Source organism: Ambystoma mexicanum, chromosome 1p (genome assembly GCF_040938575.1).
Source record: "Ambystoma mexicanum isolate Mex_15411 chromosome 1p, UKY_AmexF1_1, whole genome shotgun sequence".
Taxonomy (NCBI): Eukaryota; Metazoa; Chordata; class Amphibia; order Caudata; family Ambystomatidae; genus Ambystoma; species Ambystoma mexicanum.
Window position 1 is genome coordinate 311361913 of NC_090921.1, and position 19388 is coordinate 311381300.

A 19388-nucleotide genomic window follows, 5' to 3' on the forward strand; every position below is an offset into this window, starting at 1 on the left:
CATCAAATGCAAGATCGTACATCCAATGCCACATGGACTATGCTGAACGTCTGGGGAGCATTTGATGAAGAGAACTCATAAACTTTTGAATAATTCCCCAGTGAGGGTACGGCCCAGAGCGGTTTTACTTCTTTAAAAAGTATTTCAGACCAATTCAAAATTGCTGTCCTTTATTCCTCTGTCCTTCACAACTGCTTTAGAATTGTCTGCTGCCAAGGAAAGACCTCATCAAGCTTCTGCAAAAGAATGCTGTCACCTGAAGATGTACTTCTTACTTAGCAGACCGAAACCCGATCCTGGTAGTTTTTTAGATTTTGCTTTTATAGCTTGCAAATCTTTTTTACCTATACTTCTCCAGCATTGGATCTTTCAGGGTTCAGATGCTGTGAATATTTCCCGTCAGGCTGGGAAACCTCTGTAAGTTTAACATAGCGTTTTACTATGGAAGACTTTGACACAGAGTGTCCTATCGACGTCTTTTTTGGTTGCTTTAGGCTGCACCAATAGGATGTCTAGTATAAATAGCCCGCCCTGCAGCTTCCCTTCAGATTTCAACCGTCTCCAAACTGTTGGCATCACCTCGTGTTTCTCTCAAATTGCTCTTCGAGTTCTACACATGCTTTCGCTGGTCGTTCTTTCCAGGCTCGATATGTCATCTGTGGGCCTGAAAGAAATCACTGTTTATGCCTTGTGCGACCTTCCGCCTAAAGAACGTGTTCGATGGGGATGGCCATGCAGACTACCTTTATTGCCTATATCCCATTCATTCCGCAGACAACTGTGAGGTTTGTCAAGGCTTCTCGCAGAAGACAGTCAAGGACCGCAATCGGCTGTTGATTTGCTGGATAAATGAGGGGACTTACCCGGGTTGGGAGGTTGGTTCGGCCCGAGGGGGCAGGTCCTCTACTACGGCGTAGAAGGTGTCATCACTCCCGAGGGCGCGGTCGGCGGAACCCACCTCTAAAGAAGCGGCGCACAGCAGGGCCTGTGTTTGGAGGTGGGGCCTGGCAGGGAGTCATCTGGCCCTAGGTTGGTGCATCGGAGTAGAGGGTCGGATCCCTCTCAGGACAAGGCTCCCAGGGCTGAAAAGTCAAAGTCTGTGAGTTCCATACTGTCGAAGTCGTTGACGCTGTTGTACAAGTCCCCCAGGGGCTGCTGAGGAGAAGGCGAAGTCTCGCATGTCCTCCTCGTCGACAAAGCACTCGTCGTCGAAAGACCGGCACCGTTCCTCTTCAGGCCGCGAGTCTCCCAAACATCAATCGGGCTCCACATCCAAACGGTCCACTTCACCAGAGAAGGCCAGGCCGGTGGCGGCTTTGGTTCCGTCGCTGAGGGGTTTGTCTACACATGTCCCTCCGTCGACAGTGGTGGTGCTGCCCTCTCTTCCTTCGCCGACCGTGGTGATGACTGCTCCGTCATTGATCGCGCTGGATTCCTCGTCGACGTTCATGGGGGCAGGTGCTCCGTTGACTTCAGAGGTGCTGTGACAGTCGGGGTCCGGCCTTGGGCCGTTGCTCCCATTGTAGATTCTGCAGCAAGACCCCATGACGTACGCCTTGGACTCGAGTCCGGAGCAGGAAAGTCAGCTGTTTTTCGATCCGTCGGCGGTGGATCTGCCGCAGTATCCATTGGTGAATCTGCACTTGATGCTGTCCATGCAGGTGCTTACCACGCTGCAGTCGCTGTTGGGGCAGTTGGATGCACGGCTGCCAGTCCCTCCATGCCCGGTGGGTCCCATGAAGGAGGAGGAGCGGGTTGTGCCGCAACAAGATGGTGTGGGTGCACCTCGCCTGGGCCTCCCGCATACGTCACCTACGGTTCGGCTGCCCGTGCGGTCTCCGGTTGGTTTCGCCCCTCCCCAGACACATCACAACCCACATCTGAGTCTGTGGTGTCGGCGGCGGCTGGCCGTAAGGCTCGTAGTCAGCACAAGTGTATGACGCCCCCGGACAATAGAGACCCGGATGCAGGATGCGTTCGGCAAGAAGGTGCTTACGGTGGGGGCTACGACGGTCAAGGCGGTCAACTCTTTGGTTATAATGGCTCGATATGACAGGGAGATGTGGCACCGGCTGGCTCCACCCTTGGATCATTGCCTGATCAATAAAGGAAGGAGGCAATGCTGCTGGTTCGAGAGGGGGAGGAAGCCTCCAACCACAGCATTAGCATTGCAGTGGACCTGTCAGAGTTGTAATTCAAGCAGATCAACAATGGTGTGGTTCTCCGTCGGCAGGCCTGGCTGCGTTGTACTGACTTCAGGCCTGAGGTGCACCACAAAGTGGTAGATATCCCATGTGAAGGGAAGCAGTTGTTTGGTACTAAAATTGACAAGGCGTTGAAGGTGATGAAGGAAGACTCTGATACTGCGAGGTCACTGGACACGCTGCAGAGTGGATGCTCTTTTCGCCCCTTTTGTGCATTTCGCGGAGCCTCGGGAAATGTCAGATTTGTAGGTTCCTGTGACAGGGGATATGGTCACCCCAGTTATACTTCACAAGGGTTCCGACGTTCTTTCCAGTCCACAAAAAGGGCCACAGACTTTCAAGCGCAGCACAAGAGGGGTCTGGCAGCCTCAGCTAGTAAATGCCGGCAGTCCAGGCCTTAGCAATGAATGCCATATTGGCAGTCAACTAGGGGCAGGGTGATGTACCATATCGACGAGTGGCAGTCTATCACTATGGACAGATGGGTGCTGGATGCAGTACCTTATGGCCACTCGTTGGAGTTTCGGCGCTGCAACGCCCTATTCCACCAGTAAAGGTTTTGTAGCTGCATCTATCAATTTTGCGGCAGGAGGTGCGTCTGATGTTGGAAAAAAGGGCGATCAAACTGGTCCTGTTGTCGGAACAAGGATAGGGGGTGTACTCCTGGTATTTTGTAATCAAAAAACCAAATGGAAAGTGGCACCCTATTCTGGACCTTCAGCCGTTGAACAAGAATTTGTAGCGCCTGAAGTTCAAGATGTTGATGTTACAGGATGTCATATGCTCGGTCCATCCAGGAGAATTCTTGACGTTGTTGGACCTCGAAGACGCCAATTGCTTCCCAAACATCGCAGGTTCCTGCGGTTTGTGGTCGGCGACGATCATTACCAGTTCTGGGTACTCCCGTTTGGCCTCAAGTCTGCTCCCAGCACCTTCACCAAGTGCCTAGCTCCGGTGGCGGCCTTCCTCCACAGGGGATCATGTTTACCCATACCTGGACGATTGATTGGTCAGGGGTGCGTCTCCTCAAAGGGCGTCAGTCTCTCTCCAGGCAGCAATGCTCCTGTTATAGCAGCTGGGCTTTGCAGTCAACTTCGCAAAATCTTGTCTGACGCCATCCAGGGACGTGGTTTTCCTAGGGACCCAGTTTCACATCCTGAATTGTCGTCTAAGGCCAATGCAGGAGTTGCTCGCCTCCAGGTGGTCAGAGTCTCCGGTCCTGGTCCGACAAGGTGGTAGTCTCCCGGGCTTTGGCAGAGGCCCTGCGGTGGTGGACCTGCTCCGACAACATTGTGAAGGGCATGCCCCTGGTGGAGCCGGACCTTCTATACACAATAGTGTCGGACGCATCCCAGGTGAGTTGGGGTGCGCATCTCAACCAGTTTCAGGTTCAGGGGATGTGGACTCTCAAGGAGGCGTCCTTTACATCAACATTCTGGAATTGAAGTACGCTGGGCTCTGAAGCCTTTTCTGCCTCTCATTCAGGGTACAGTGCTCTGCGTTCTGACAGACAACTCCAACACAATGTTTTACCTGTGCAAGCAGGGTGGCACACACTCACTGCTCCTGTCCCGGGAGGCTCAAGTGGTCTGGCATTGGGCCATTGCTCACGGGATTCACATCACCGCTTACCAGTTGCGGGAGTGCAGAACATTCAGGCGGATGCTCTCAGCAGGGACACGGGTCAGCTGCACGAATGGAAACAGAAGGACGCCGAAGTGGCAGGAATTATCACGAAATGGGGCACTCCCCCTCTGGACTTGTTCGCAGCCCGGAAAACAAGAAGTGCTGTTTTTTGCCAGAAGGGTGGCTCATCCGGACTCGAGGGGAGACGCAATCTCATTCCTATGGGTGGCCTGTTCGCATAAGCGTTTCCTCTGATCTAGAGAACGAAACCGATGGTCCGCAAGGTCCAGTGCATGGTGATCCTGGTGGGCCAATTTTGACACCGGCAAACTTGGTTCTCGGATCTGCTTCATCTTGCGTTGGACAACCCACTTCTTCCGGGATCGGAGCCGGATCTGCTATCAAAGGAAGATGGAAAGGTGTGACATCACGATCCAGGTTCTCAGTCTTGCGGCGTGGCTCCTGACCAATCCGAATTTGGCTATCTAGAAATCCCGCCGGCTTGCTGTCTGATCTTGGCAGCGGCAAGGGCACCAACTACCAACGTATCGTACAGTCGGAAGTGGACTAGGTTCTGTACCTGGTGCGCTGACCAACCGGACTTGCAGCCATTAGGTGTCTCCAGCTCAGCTTCTGCCATATTTTCTACTGCTGGCGAAGGGGGGGCTGTCGTCTTTGATCAAGGTCCATCTGGCGGCCATCTCCAGGTTCACGAGACAGCACAACTCTATGCCTCTGTTCAATTAGAGGTTGGTCAATCATTTCCTCAGAGGTCTTTTCAGGACGTTTCCCCCAGAGAAGAAGTTTGCTCCGGTATGGAGTCTCAATGTGGTACTCTCAGCTCTCAAGAAGCCGCCGTTTGAACCTATGTCGGCAGCGACGATGAAGTTCCTCACGTGGAAAGTCGCTTTTCTGGTGGTTATTACATTGGCCAGGAGAGTCACTGAACTTCAGGCTCTGGTCATCGACCGCCGTGTCTGCGGTTCATGTGGGACAAGGCTCTCCTGTCTACTAATCCGCACTTTATCCCTAAAGTGCCGTCAGAGTTTCACAAGAACTCTACAATTGCTTTGCCCACTTTATTCGGTAAGGCTACCACTCCTGCGGAGAAAGCGCTGCATTCCTTGGACGTTAAGAGAGCGTTGAAGTGTTATCTCGACCAAACTCTAGGCTTCAGGAAGTCAAGGCAGCTGTTTGTGGCTTTTGGTCCCTCCAACAGGGGGCTGTCAATCTCTAAGCAAGGATTTTCCCATTGGGTTTCCTCTACGATTTCCTTCTGCCACGGGAAGGTTGGCAAGCCTTTGCAGGCCAGTCCTAAGACCCATTCTACAAGATCCACGGCGTTGTCAGCGGCGCTGTGGGCGGGTATACCGCTCAGTGACATTTGGCAAGCAGCATCTTGGGCGGTGCTGCATACCTTACCAGACACTACTGGCTGAGGCAACATGTGGAGGATGCGCAGGTGGGATGTGCGGTCCTCCAACGCAGCTTCCGGGGTTTGGTTTGTTCTAATAGTGTGTGTTTCTCATGCCTATTGTTGGATTGATTTTCATTATGTTGGTTACAATGGCCGGGGGGGCATGGGGTTTTGGTTTGCCTGTCGTGCACCGCTAAGTTGTCATAGTGCTATGTTAACTATTCACAGCATGTGAATCCATGAAAGATCCAATGCTGGAGAAGGGAGTAGTTTCTTACCTGTAACTCCATTTCTCCAGCGTTGTCATCTTTCATGCACTCGCATGCTCCCACCGGCCGCCCCTGCAGGCAAACTTTGGTTCGGTTTTTCCTCTTTGGGAGGTTAAAATCTGAAGGGAAGGCGCGGGTGCGGGGCTATTTATACTACACGTCCTTTTGGTGCAGCCTAGAGCAACCAAAAAGGAAGTTGATAGGACACTTGCGTCAGTTTTCCATAGGGAAACGCTATGTTAGTTACCGAGGTTTCCCAGCCTGACGGGAAATATTCACAGCATGTGAATCCATGAAAGATACCAAAGCTGGAGAAATGGAGTTACAGGTAAGAAACTACTCCCTTTGCAAAGTCTGCCGTCTGGCAGTTGGTCCAAAATAATACACTTTTACTAAACATTGTTTAGACATTGATTAGGGCGGGTCAGAAAAGAATAGGAGCTGTCTATGAAGTATGCATGGTATCCAAAATGATCTTTTGAATCTACTCTCTCCTAAGGTTGTTTTCTTATGCCATTGGCTTTGGTCATCAAGCGGAGGTGCAGAGAGAAGGCTGACTACCTCCAAAACCTTCAATAGTAATAAGGGATTTTCCTGTGCCGGTGATGTGGGGCAAGTCCTGTAAATGAATAATAGGCCTTATTGGGCAATTTCAATTCGCAATGTGGTGTCTTGGCTCCATGGGGGAAAAAAACTTGTGCACATCCTATAATTGTATTTTCCTGTGGATATTTGCAAAAAGTGTACTTCGGGATCGCAATGAGAGCAAGTGACAATGTTGTGGAACAGTTTAACTCTGCACACTGGAGACCCTAAAATATAGCAACTGGTAAATCTGAGAACTTAGGGCAGTCTGAACAACTCACCAAGATGGAGGAGCTACAGATCAAATTATCTTCTGAGCCATAGGACCACTTCTGAGGCAGAGTCCTCAATAATTCTAGAAGAGGGGATAATAAAGTACTCATTCAATGAAGCGCTCCTGTCCCACAGAAGGTGCTGCCAAGACTGGTCTAATAAAAGTTCACCCCATACTTACAGGGTGAAAACATTCAGTAAGGAAATGAATGCATGCAAAAAAAAAAAAATTAAACCAGGAGGGTATATGACAAACTCTTAGGATCTTTAAAAGCAAAAACAGGGAATTTGAGACCTTAACGACGTTAAAGGGCCTGAAAAATACATTATTCAAACCCTTACCAGTACACACCAAGATTGTGCAGGTAGCCATAAGATTCAAGGCACCGAAAGACAACCTCTTGGGCTTTACAAGCTTTATTCCAGCATTACAAAATACAAACGTCATAAGTGAGCAACCTATTTTCTAGACAAATAATTAACGGCACATAGAAAAAAACAATTTTGTAGAAAAAAGAAACTAAAAAGGAAGGGAAAACAAGGGGATAGAGGAAAGTAAGTCGGAAACCAGGAAAGGACAGAAAACCAAAAAGCAATTGGTTAACCAATGGAACCATCAATGCAAAATCAATGAAACATTGAACCAAATAATTACAAATCTGAATTCACACAGCAATAGCAATTTCAACTACAGAGACTTCCCATTGTGGGTCAAAAAATAAAATTCAACCGTAGACCTCCAGGAATCTATTCCAAATATCCCAGAATTTCTCAACATCATCCGCATTCTTTGCCTTCTCATAAGTTGAAATAGTTAAAAGTGCATCCACCCATTCATCAATGTTAAAGGAGAAGCTCGACTTCCACAATCTCAATATCATCCTCTTAGCAATCATGCTGGCTCGGAGTATCCAAGTCGCCTGCCCAAAAGAGATGTCATCAACTTTTGAAACGTCCCCTAGAATCAGCAAGGTAGCAGAGATGGGAAAACGTACAGCTCAAACCCAGTCCCAACCTCTCACAAATGTACTCTTAGAATGTCTTTGTCTTAGGACAGAACCTTATCAGATGACTGAGGGAAGGACAACCTCACTGTACAAGAGAACGTGGTGTTGAAAGCCTCCACAACCATTGGGTGCACACATCATCAGAAAGGCCCATCCTTTGGAAAAGCCTATGCACTAAAAAGCTTGCCCAAGACCAATTGCAAAGAAGGCTTTTCCAGGCATGTTGCAGAAATTCAATAGGTTGTATAGATTAATACGTGACAATAGAGCAAAATTCATAGGAGGAATTGTCTCCTACTCCTTCATTGAAACTTTCATGCAAGTTTATTATATAAAGGAAATATCTCAAAAGAAGGTAAAGCTTACATTTCGGCAAGGTTTGCACAATGTAAATGCACTCATGATGGGCATGACCGCAAGGGGCCAAAGAAGACTGCTCAAGATCAGCTTCTGGGTCCTTTCAAAATACCCAAAGCGTAATCAAGTCCTTTACTACTTGCACAAGGGTGATACTGAATCTACTTCCCTAAGTGAGGTGCATTTAACATGAGCCAGTGTGTGCCTGGACTCCTTATATCAAGGATTCACCAGATGATACTGAACCTCTTTCATCCTCCGCACTTTGTGATGCCCAGAAGAAACATTCTGCTGTCAATAGAATGTCTGCAACTAGATACAAGATTAATATGCAGACGGAAGAGCACGACAGTGAGTTGTAAACCAAAATCACGTCCAGACAATACCCATAATATGGTACAGGTAAAGCAAACCATGCTTAATCCAGCTACATCTAGATATGTTTCAGGGGTCACCCGAAATCCTATACAAAGATAGTGGCTATGAAAAGACATTGTGCATCAACATCTGAGGCACTATTTAACAAGGAGAGCAAATTTATGCCAAATTGGTAGGAATTTTGCCACAACAGTGGCATAGTGTATGTATCAAAAACTCAGCACTTCTGGCGTGGTATGATCCCTCCAAGTGTGCTGAAATACAGGCTTTTACTAAAGTTAGTTTAGTCAGTGCTCACAACACATCTACATAGACACATTTCACATGTGGACCCATAACCTTGATGACTAGCTAGTAGGGGCGATTACAGACACTAGCCAGAATGCTCACAAATGCCACAGTGCAACTCCTACATTTTCTTGGATTTATGGTCATTGACACAACATCAAGTCACACAGGACAAGGACTTCTTAAAGCTTTTTATCCACAGAAGGGGATACTGGTCTTTGTGCCAGCAGTTTCACTTTTGCCATCTGTCAATGTCTGACAGAGGAATTGTCAGGAAGTGGGAATCTGTTAAGGTGACGGCAGGCATGGATATGAGTTTGGTTCAAGCTGTGTCCTTGTAGAGATCTCAAGATGCGCAAGGACAGGAGGATGCCTAGAACCTGTTATTCTTGCAGCAGAATTCACCACTTAAAGATGGTGGCTGCTGATTGCAGTGTTTAGCTTACTGTTTGCATAAGCCATTTTTCTGATCAACATTCTAGAGGTGTTATTGTAGGTGCCTTTCAACTAAAGCCATCCCTAAGCAACAGCTATTTTGTAGTTCTTTGTTTATTCTGGGCCTATAGAATCCTTTTGTGTGAATCATTTCTCAAGGGATCGCATTTTTGTTTCTCTTTGTTTTGTTACTTATGAAATATAATGGATCGCACTAATGCATGGAGCATTGTGAAAAATCAGTTTTTTTCCTCTCACCGCCCAATCTGCTATGATTTTTATTACAGATATTAAAGAAATTATTGTGATTTTCCCTGAAGAAACCCAGATGGCTAAACTGATGTTCATACAGATGTCACACTTTACTAACAGTCTAATTTGGACATGGAAAACATTTGGAACTATTAATGACAATATACACTGTATGTATTTAACCATATGATGCATGGCATTTATTTATTCTTGGGAGTAGCGCTTGTATCTAGCAATACATGTTAGTTTATCAGAAATGATCAGCAATGACCATAGCAATCTAGGTAACCTGTATTAGTGATTTTGCAGAGTGGTCGTTTTTGGAAAGACGTTGTTGGTACCAGCTTAATGAAGGAAACTCTCACTAGAGCAGATTCATTATTTTCCTAGTTGGGTTTCCTTTCTCCCATTACAATTGCCCAGATTGGGGGTGGGTCTTAGCCGGGATACTTGTCAGTTGGAGGGGGCTATGAGCTCTACACAGCCTTCTAGGGGCAACTTCCTGGGGCCATGATTGCCACAGGCCTGCACTCCATTGCATGCGCTTGGAGAGTTGGGAGCTAAAAAAAAAGCACAAATCTCTAAAATCTTTAAACCAGATTTCAAACAAACCCTATGTTCAGCGTTATATTTTTAACACACGCAGGTATTTTCGTGGACAAATATATCCATGCACAACACAATCTGCCTTCAAACAAGGTTCCTCATCCCATTGGTACTCAAACACTTGATAGTCGACCCCCTTTCAATCCACTTATCAGAGGGGCTTCAACGGGTGTGATGAATCCAATGGAGTCCATTCCCGGTGGTGACCTCCTTCCATGTGGCCAGGGGACGGCAGGCGTCACCTGACCCTGGGGTGGCTATATGGGGGAGATGTCATGCCTTCATTGGGTGAGACATGGTACCCCCATTTTTCCTTGAAGATAGCCCTCCCATATCTAATACCCTCATGGTCTATTGTCACACATCTACTCCTTCTCCTATGAAGAATAGGGAAAAACTTTCCCCAAGACCTGTAGGCCAACCTTCCAACTTTGGTCTGCCTTGTGAAACCTATGAAACCGCTGTCTCCAGTTCCACCTATCAATCTTGCAGGACTGTCTTGCCATTGAAAACCATTGAGAAGGTTTATCCAAGTTTTTCAAGCCAGTTGTCAAAAATGAACATCCTTTCCCAGAATTGCCAAAATACTGGGATGAGGAAAAGGATTGAGCAATGCAGAGCAAAGATGGCCGCAAGGTCAGCGAGCGCTCTAGTTTTTCCTCACATACACCTGTGCCTGGGAATTTTAAGAGCAGAGGCAGAGAGTTGAGGTCCACTACTGTGTGTTTGCAGGTGAAGGAGAGCAGTGCTTCACTTACTGGAGCCTGGAACGAAGCAGACATGTCAAGTGATGGCCACGAGAGATGGAGAAAACCAAATGGAAACAGTCACAGGAAGGAAACAAACACTTTACCAGGTGGCCGCAGAGAGTACAGGAATGCCAGGTCCACCCAGAAACAGCTGGTACACCGGCGCGTTTTAGCGGCCACACCGTATGCAAGTAGTTGTAAATCAAGCAACCGGGAGAGAAAGAGCGAAAGGACTTGTTAAAGAGTTTGAAGGCAACGGATCCACAGTTCACAATACAATGGTGTATAAAATCAAATGTGGGGATGGTAGAAGGCCTAACTTGCCCTATGTTATGGTGGGATTTCACTACCTGTGCGAAACTAAGGAAAGTCTGAGTTACTGAGTACAACTCAAAAATCTGTATGTCCAAAGCCTATGCTTACCCTCAGCTAAAGCTAAAAAACGTGTAGGGATGTCAATCCCAAAGAAGTGGTGTTCAACATAAAGTTCTGAATTTCGTCCAGCTCTTAACTTCCTATACAGCTCCCCTTCCCCAAGTTTAAGAAAGCTCCATAAAAAAAATCTCAAGATTTACATTGTTCAAGTTCAAACAGTTCCACACAATCCTCAAGTACCCTTCCCCTAGTTCAAAGTGACACAGTTCAAACAAAAGGGGTCTTTAGGCCCTGTCCTCAAGACAGTATTTATATTTCAAGTCTCAGGGATCCCTTCCCCAAGACTTCAATCGTAGCAACCAAAATGTCTTCCGGTCTTTTAAAGTTCAACTTAACTCTGGGTCAACCTAACCCACCTTGTTTGCATCACCAGCTCACTTCCAGTGCTTCTCCTTGGTTGGTTTCACAATTTCTTTCTTTCACAATATAGGGCTCACTGGTCTAGGCGCAGTTCTCATACCACACGGTCCACCCATCACAGTACGCACATCAGGACCACCCCCCCAGGCTCCTCAGGCCACACACATTCTTATTCGCCCTTGCGTACTGATTCACCTTCACTTGGCATCTCTTTGTTGGCCTCTTGACTTTGTGCTATTTTATACTCTTCTGGCTTTTCCCAGTTAGTCTCCTGGCTTTGCAACAATGTACTTACACACCTCTTGTCAGTCTTTGACCTTGCCACATTGCATCAGTTCATAAAGTTCACTTTGTCGTGGTCTTGTGTATGCCTGTAAGGAAGGCATGGTATCAAACAGTGAAGACAGACACAAGCAATCACAGTTCAAGGGTGTTTATTGAACTTCAAAGGATTGGTTGAATGCCTATCTAAGGATAGGAGCAACCTACGACCATCAAATAATAAGGCCGTCCTAGTGGAGTCGCTGTCAAAATAAAAGGGCCTATACTAATACACCTATTGCCAATCCTTATTTTTAAATACAGATTGGTGTGGAACAACAATGTTTGCAAAAAGAAAAGTGTTCAAGAAATAATGTGTCGGTATAGTTGAGCAGTTGGCTTCCCTTTCCCATGTTTTCAGCACGGGGCAAGACTGCACTGCACGCACTCTGGCTTCTCGACACAAGGATACAGTTTAAAGCATAGGTAGCAGGGCCTTCTGCCAACACTTCTTTCCCGAGTAACAGTCTCCTATTGCAGAGGTCCAGTCGTAACAAACAAGCACCAATGTTACTTTCTTATCAGGATTCTCACATTCACAAGTTCTTGCTTCCAGTATTCATCATGTGTCTCCCTCCTTTGGGCCAGATGCCCTTTTAACACAGTGTTCACAATTGGTCTCCCTCGCTCTGGCCCCTTTAGCACTATGTTCACATTTGGTCTCCCTCTTTCGGGCTCAGACCATGGATCTCCCTCCTTCGAGCTCTGACCCCTTTAGCCCAATGTTCACAATTGGTCTCCTTTCTATGTTTTCCTCTTTGTATCACAAATTAAAGACTTTTGAATGTGCAATGGGTTTTGCCTAAACCTTTGCATGACCACTTCAATTCACTTCACTTATCATTCTCATCAATCTACTTTCGTTTCTGCGACTTCTTGGCTGGATACCTTACTGAGTCCTTCGACTGATCCCCTTCGCCGTGCCGGACCACTCTGTCAATGGTGTTGTATCTTTCTCCGTTAATGTTAAAACATCCATCAGAAATTAAGCTTTTCTCGCGTCTTTCATCGCACAAGTTATCAATCTTTGTTCTTGCTCTCTTTATACAATGTTGCCGCTTGCAACCTTGACTCCAACACAGACCGGTCTTGCATCAGTCTCCCCAACTCACTGGCTGTGTTGATCTCGGGCACTGCTTTGATCTTGGAGCCAAGGACGGTACCACAGCGACTGTTCCTCCCTGACTCGGTCAGCCGTTCGGGAAGGCGCTTGGTATCTGCGACACTCCATACAGGATTCTTCAGTCTGGTTTCCTGGCCTTATGCTTTCTAATCTGAAGGGTTCTAGAGCATAACGGTTTCTCGATGGAAGGGTCAAGGGTATCTCCCTCCTTGTGTACCCTTCTTGGTTTACCGTCTTTCTTCCCTCGTTCAGCTGCCATCAGGGAAAATACTGTTCCTTCGTGTGCTTTGCGTTTCGTAGAGTGTGCTCTCGTGCTCCGCCTTTTATCCGAGTGGGGAAGCTTAATGGAAGTCGGGTGTGAGTGGTTATCAGTAATTGCCTGACCATAGTACCGGGACATGTCGGGTACAATGCTTGTGAGTCTGTTTTCTCCAAGAGCGGGCTGTCTGATGTGAAAGTGTTTGTGTAGGGAAAGGGGGCGGAGGGGTAGAGTTCTTAAATATCCTACCGGGTAGGATGGGGTAAAGGTGTGGCAGGGAGGGGGATACCGCGTTTCGTCATAGTGTCCCACTCCCCGAAGACCCCTCACCCAGGTGATCCTCCAGCACTGGTCCACACCCAGGGTCTGGATCCAAGGGCGATGGCCGTGCCGTGGCCACCTGAGAGAGAAAGGCAGACCCCCGGGTACTAGCGGGTGAGACTAGCTGCTTGTGAGACTAGACTAGCAGCAGCTGCTCATTCTCCATCAAGGAGGCTCCCACACCTCGAGGATGTTGGCCGGCATCCTGGCTCCTCTTCATGTGCCACCACGGCTGCCTCATCATGGAAAAGGTCCCCTGGTCTCCCCTACACAGGCCTCCCTGTTTCTTCATTCTCTTCTCCACTGGTCTCCCTTCATACACCTGCAGCCCCTCTTTTTCCTAATTGCCTGACCCTAGTTAATCGGACATGCCTGACCCTCGCAGAACTCTGCAAGCATCTTCCTTGTCCCAGTACTAAAGTGGTTAAATGGGGGTGTAGTTTTCATTACTCCTAGTCGCCTCTTCCTCGTCAAAAATGAGGGGTAACTGCTTTATAGTAACCCATAAAGGATGGGGGAGGGCAAGGCTGGTCCTCAATAGGAAGAGGGGGGTGCCATGTGTCGCCTGTGGGCACCCCACTTCCTATCCACAAGGACCCTCCACCCAAGTGATCCTCCCCCGCGTCTCCACCCCCAGGTTCAGGATGCAAAAATGATGGCCTTTCCCTGGCCACCTGAGAAGCAGATCTAGGGGGGAGTAGGAGTGAGAATACCCTCCGGTTTATCACAAGGAGGAATTAAACTACGAGCGAAACCCTTAAAATATGTGAATGTATACAGTGACGGTATGAGAAACGCGGACAGGATAATATATCAAGAAGATACATTCTCGTGCATGGGGTCTGGCATGGACGCACATGCTCATGAATATTCCTCGTCAGACTGGGAACCCACGGTAAAAAAGGAAAGCAGTTTTGCTTTAGCCTGAACACTTCTTATCTGTTCTATAACCAATCACTGTCCTTTGGGTCATACTGCCCCCAGTCAATGACAATAATCTCCCTAAGCTCCACCCCTGGTGGCCATCTTCTGATTTTTACCACACATTTCAGTGTTGGGCGTCCTCTCGTGTTTTTTGCTTTTTTTGGATAACTTTTTTCTTCAATCCTTTCATCCTCGACCGTTGCGGTTGACTACCGGCAGCGTGGACCCGTTGGCAGCGAAGATAGAGTTCCATTGTTGAATTTTCTATCCAATGCTTGGGCCTACATCTCACCTAGGGTATGTCGGAGTTGGGCAAGAGAAGTCTCTTCAGGGCCTTCAAATCCTGTGGCCTGAAGAATGTTTGAGGATCAGCACCTCATCAAGTGCCTGTATTGTCTGCATCCGGACCACAATGAAGATGGATGAGAAATCTGCCGTGGGTTCCCGGACGAAAACCAAGCGGGACCCTTATTGCAGGTTGGTGGCTTGAGGAGAAGGCCTCTGACACGGCAGCTAGGCGCAGTCCTGCTTAGTCGAGGACCAGCCAGGCCCTTGAGCGTGCTCCCTCTGCGAAGATATCAAGGTCCTTTGACGATGCCCCTATCCAGGGGATCCAAAAGAAGATTAAGCACTATGCTGCTGATCCCACTAAGGTTGCTGCTGCTGCGGGATCTGGCTTCGGAAGGACATACTCCCCATCTCTGTCAATGGGGAGCCTGTCGATTGGTTTTGTGCCTTCTGCGAGGAAGTACCAGACACCCTCCAAGCACATGTCCTCTTTTAGGGACACGTCTTTGAAAGAGAGCCCTGCTGGAGGCCTATTGACTACTTCATCATAGTCAGCTGTGGCCAAGGCCCCGTCGACGACACCATAGTCTATCAGGACAACTACCCTGTTGATGACTACTTCGTCCGCCAGGGGTTCCACTTTGTCGACGACCATGACTCTGTATAATCCTTTGTTCCTGCATGGTAACTATCTAATTTCAATCAACAAGGGAAGAAAGAAAATATCCCTCTAAAAAATGCATACATCCGATTAGCAGCGCAGGCACTGGCTAACGTTCCTTTTGGTTTCTGTGGAGCTGGGAAGTTGGGTGGAATGGAGGTAAGTAGACAGCTGCATATAAATTTGTTCTGGTGCCAGTGTGACAATGAAGGAATCAAAATGAAGTCCTTTTGTCGCAGCCTAGAAGCTATTAAAATATGTTCTTATCCATTGTGCTCCTGTAGCTCTTTCTCAAAGTTAGGAATCGCTGGAAGGCATATCTTATAACAAAAATCTTTACAGGTCAATTTGCTGCAAGATAGTCTTGTAATAAAGTACAGTAATGTAGTTCAGTGCACAAGATCACGTTAAGTGATTCTGTAAGCAGACGGTCTGTGTTCTTGAAAGACGTTGTGCTGTGCATGGGGCAGTGATACTGTGTACGTTATGTTGCCCTTCCTTCCTTTTTTCGACATGTGGTGGTGTGCTTCACTCACTTGTTCACTCGCCCATTTTCTCTTTTCTCTCAAGAGTTGACTTACGGTCTCCTACCTGCCCTCAGTCAGGGAAACTATTGATTGGAAACGGGAACTATTGGATCTGTGGTACAAGCTCAGGATGAGTGTGTGAATGTCTGGAGATGCGGGCAGAAGGAAAGGGTATTGTGTTGAAGTCTGAGGATGACGATAGAGAAATAGTGCAACAGAAGCCATTGTAAAGACTCCCCAGATGTTGGCAGAGGAATTGTGGAGGAACACTTAAAGATATATTTGAATGCATGCAGAGTTATAGACTAGAAGAAGGATGTATGATGCTATCCTGTAATGTTGGCTGGGGGATATTGGAGCATGAGAACCCGCAAGTGACGCTGACAAGTGGAAAAGTGAAATGGAATGGTTAAAAAATGCTGGCAGTAGGATAAAGGGATGGGAGGGAAAGGTGTGTGTGGAGTGCTGGTGACCTTTGCATATCACTGATTTATTGGAAGCCCCGCATGATGTGGACAAGAGCAGTTGCAGATTACATTTATGTCAATAGTCTGCTTATAGCAGGCCCAAACAACAATTAGGTATTTTTGAATGGCGCAAACCGCGCAAAGGCTGATTTGTAATTCCTGTGACATATTTATCATTCCAAGGTTCTGACTACGAAGGCAAGCGTCGAATGATGGTGAGCAACAAGCATCGTGTCTTCCTCCCACCTGAGCTGCTGCTGTCTGCCTACTTGGGACAGATGTGTTGATGCCACCTGGAATCGCTCTCCCACCTGGTGTCACTCTCCCACATCCTCGTCTTGCTGCCTCATTCAACAGAATTCAACACAACAGCAGAGTTTGATCCGCCTGTACTCAGCGGTTGGCGGTTGGCCTACACCTACAAGGCTGATCATCAGAGAGAAGCTTTCATGAGAGGGGATGTGTGTCTTTCGTTTAATTTATTTTGTGGGTCTGTATTTTCCCAATTTTATCAGCTTATGTGTTTGTTTTGATCTGTTTGTGCTGCCAAATTTGGCTGGTAGGGTTTAACTATTTACTTTATTCATTTTAGGGGCTTGTGTCGAACGATTGAGACACACCGCCTTCTTCGACTACCTTCCCCCCATCCCCCAAGAATAAAAGCACTTAAGTCACAGGCTGCATGCAGTGTGAAGGTTGAGAAAAGTGCTCCATTGTTCCGAAGGCTCATTCTCCTTCAGTAAATTAGTGGACATTAATTTCGATGGCTCTGAGGTGTGGCGGGGTCAAGGTGTTTTTATGAGAAAAAAAAATCTTTCTGATCACCTGATCACTGCCGCTACTGTATGCTGGTCCATAGTCCCCAATGACCTTTGCTGCGATTGTTTACTGCCTGGAGAGTGTAGAGCTTGAGTGAAAGAAATACAGCTATCGCTCGTGGACTATATCAACAAAGGCCATGCACTGAGTGGACATGAAAGCTCACGTTCCCTCTCCTGTGCTGTACATATTGAGGCTGAGGCAAGAAAGGCGGCTTCACATACTGCCCAACTTTCTGGCCCAACTGTCTGAAGAAATGTCACCTAATGTGAGACCTTTCTCCCAGCGATTATGGGTGGATCTTCCTTCCTCTGCTACTGAACCAGCAGTTATGCTCTTCCATCCAAGGCTTTGATTTGTTTTTCCATGTTTATAACAGATATTCCTATCCCGTTCTCCCAGGTACCTCCTGCATGCCACCTTTGGAACCCATAATAAAGCTAGGAGTCGCCTCTTTATTGCATATATTTTCATTACATTTATTGCGATAATAGCTTTCAGCTAGAGCCCCCATTCTAGATCTTAGATATGCTGGCTGCGTTACTTTACAGACCTCTTTTAAGACGAGTCACGTTTTGGTGGGCAAGTAAAATTGCTCATTGGTACTCCTAGAATGCAGTGTATCAAGCTTGTGTGTGAACAAAATGTGTTTGTGTCTATCTTACATATTAGTGGATGCACGTTTTCTGTTTGGCATTTTGTGTGCAAGTGATCTACAACCATTAACGAGGGCTCTTGGACCCTGATTGGATAATAGGTTCTGTGTAGCATAACCAATCCTATTCATTTACAGGATGTCTTGGAGTCGTAGTGTATGTACGTAGCTGATTGAAGCTCAAAGCTGAGTTGAGTTACGCTTCATGAGAGGGGCTTTGAGTAGTGCTGACGTTTACAGAAGACAAGTGGAAGAGCAGGTTTGCTCGTTACAACACACTTGTTAATCGCTGGTACACATTTCGCTATTCTGGAGGGGTTGCCTCTGTCAGCACAGTGTTCCATTATTCTCTGTGTGGTATGCACTCGTGCAAGAGCCCTTTTCTATTTTGTTTCGTGTATGGAAGTTGTGTGTGAGTGACGTAGTCACCACTGCTTTTACAGTAATCCCAGCAGTAATTCAGCTGTGGGGAATCTCGTTTCACCATGGTCCGTAATTTGCCCCTGTGCCTGAGTAAAAACATGTCTCTTGTGTGTAGACGTAGCCAAGGTTTTCGTCTCCCACATCCTGATTGAGCCCATGCAATGCCCTCCCCCAGATTTATTTTTACGTGCAGTATTTGTACCTTCACTAGGCTTATTTTCTTCCACCTCCAGGACATGGGAAGGATGTTGATGACTGCTATATGAGGATCGCGTCCTTCCTTTGCCACCATGAGGTGTGGCCTTAGGTTGGAAAATTACATTGTGCTGTTATTTCAGGCACCCCAGTCATGGCCATTGATTGAATATTATCATATCCCATCGCAGTAATTCTGGATGTGATTGAATAACGTTAAGAGATATCCTTCCTTGGCTGTAATTAAACTTTTCTGCTCCTCATTTGAGTGAGCTATCCATTCCCAATGAGTATTGGCGATTAAAAGTAATAACTCTCGCCTTGTATGTCTGTGACGATACTACTTATCATCATTGGCACTTCGCCAATGATGATGCCTGGGGAACATATGCACTAATCTTACATAGCGTGACCACACTGCAAGATGTAAGCATGTTAGTCAGTCTCCTAGTTGGGTTCTTGGTATGTCTGACAGCAACAAGTGGATTTGGGGAATGTGGCATCTGAATTGTGCACCTTTTTGTTACCATTACAGTCGAAGTTGATGCCTTTGTGCTGTTTCCTACTCCTAAGTGTGAATACTCAAAAATGAAAGCCTAAAACCTGCAACATATTCTCTGTAACAGGTTTATTCAAGGGCCAAAGTATACATTGGACGGGGATTCATTGTAGTTGGTTATTTGCCATACCGAGTCGCCAACTGCAAATCAAAATTCTATTTATTTTGTGATCATTATTATTGATTATTTTTAATTTGATAATTTTATTTTGCTGCCTGGCTGTCAGGACCTTGCGTTAGGTGCAAAGGCACCACGTTTTTATGACTTCTTGATGCAAATTGTTAAGTTAATGGTCAGCCGCCATCACTGTTGCTGCTTAAGTGGTTAGCACAAGGTGTGGGATTTTGCTAACGTGAATTGATGTCTGCCACTGTAATAATATAGTCGTACATGGCATGTGGGTTGTACACCATGATTCAACGCACTCTTGGTCACCATTGATCACTGAAGGTGATGGCCAGAGCTCCCTGGACAGTCTACTTCTAACAATAATATATTTTTTAAAAAGATCCTAGTTTGAAAGGGGATCAACATGTGGCTGAATACAAGAAAGTATGCATCTGTTTGACCTCAAAGATACCATCAAATAAGAATATCTGTTTTC

At 46.8% G+C, this 19388-nt stretch overlaps 1 protein-coding gene across 2 annotated transcripts in view; it reads left to right on the plus strand.

The window, feature by feature from the left end:
* The window catches only part of R3HDM4 (R3H domain containing 4), a 487584-nt gene extending 470170 nt beyond the window's left edge, over window positions 1-17414 (plus strand). For both annotated transcript variants that reach the window (XR_011303256.1, XM_069647594.1), the window contains exon 8: window positions 16316-17414. Coding sequence is in view for 1 of the 2 variants with exons in the window: in XM_069647594.1 (XP_069503695.1) it covers window positions 16316-16419 (104 nt within the window). In the remaining variant the exon portion in view is untranslated. The remainder of the gene's footprint in view (window positions 1-16315) is intronic.
* The last annotated feature ends 1974 nt before the right edge of the window (window positions 17415-19388 follow it).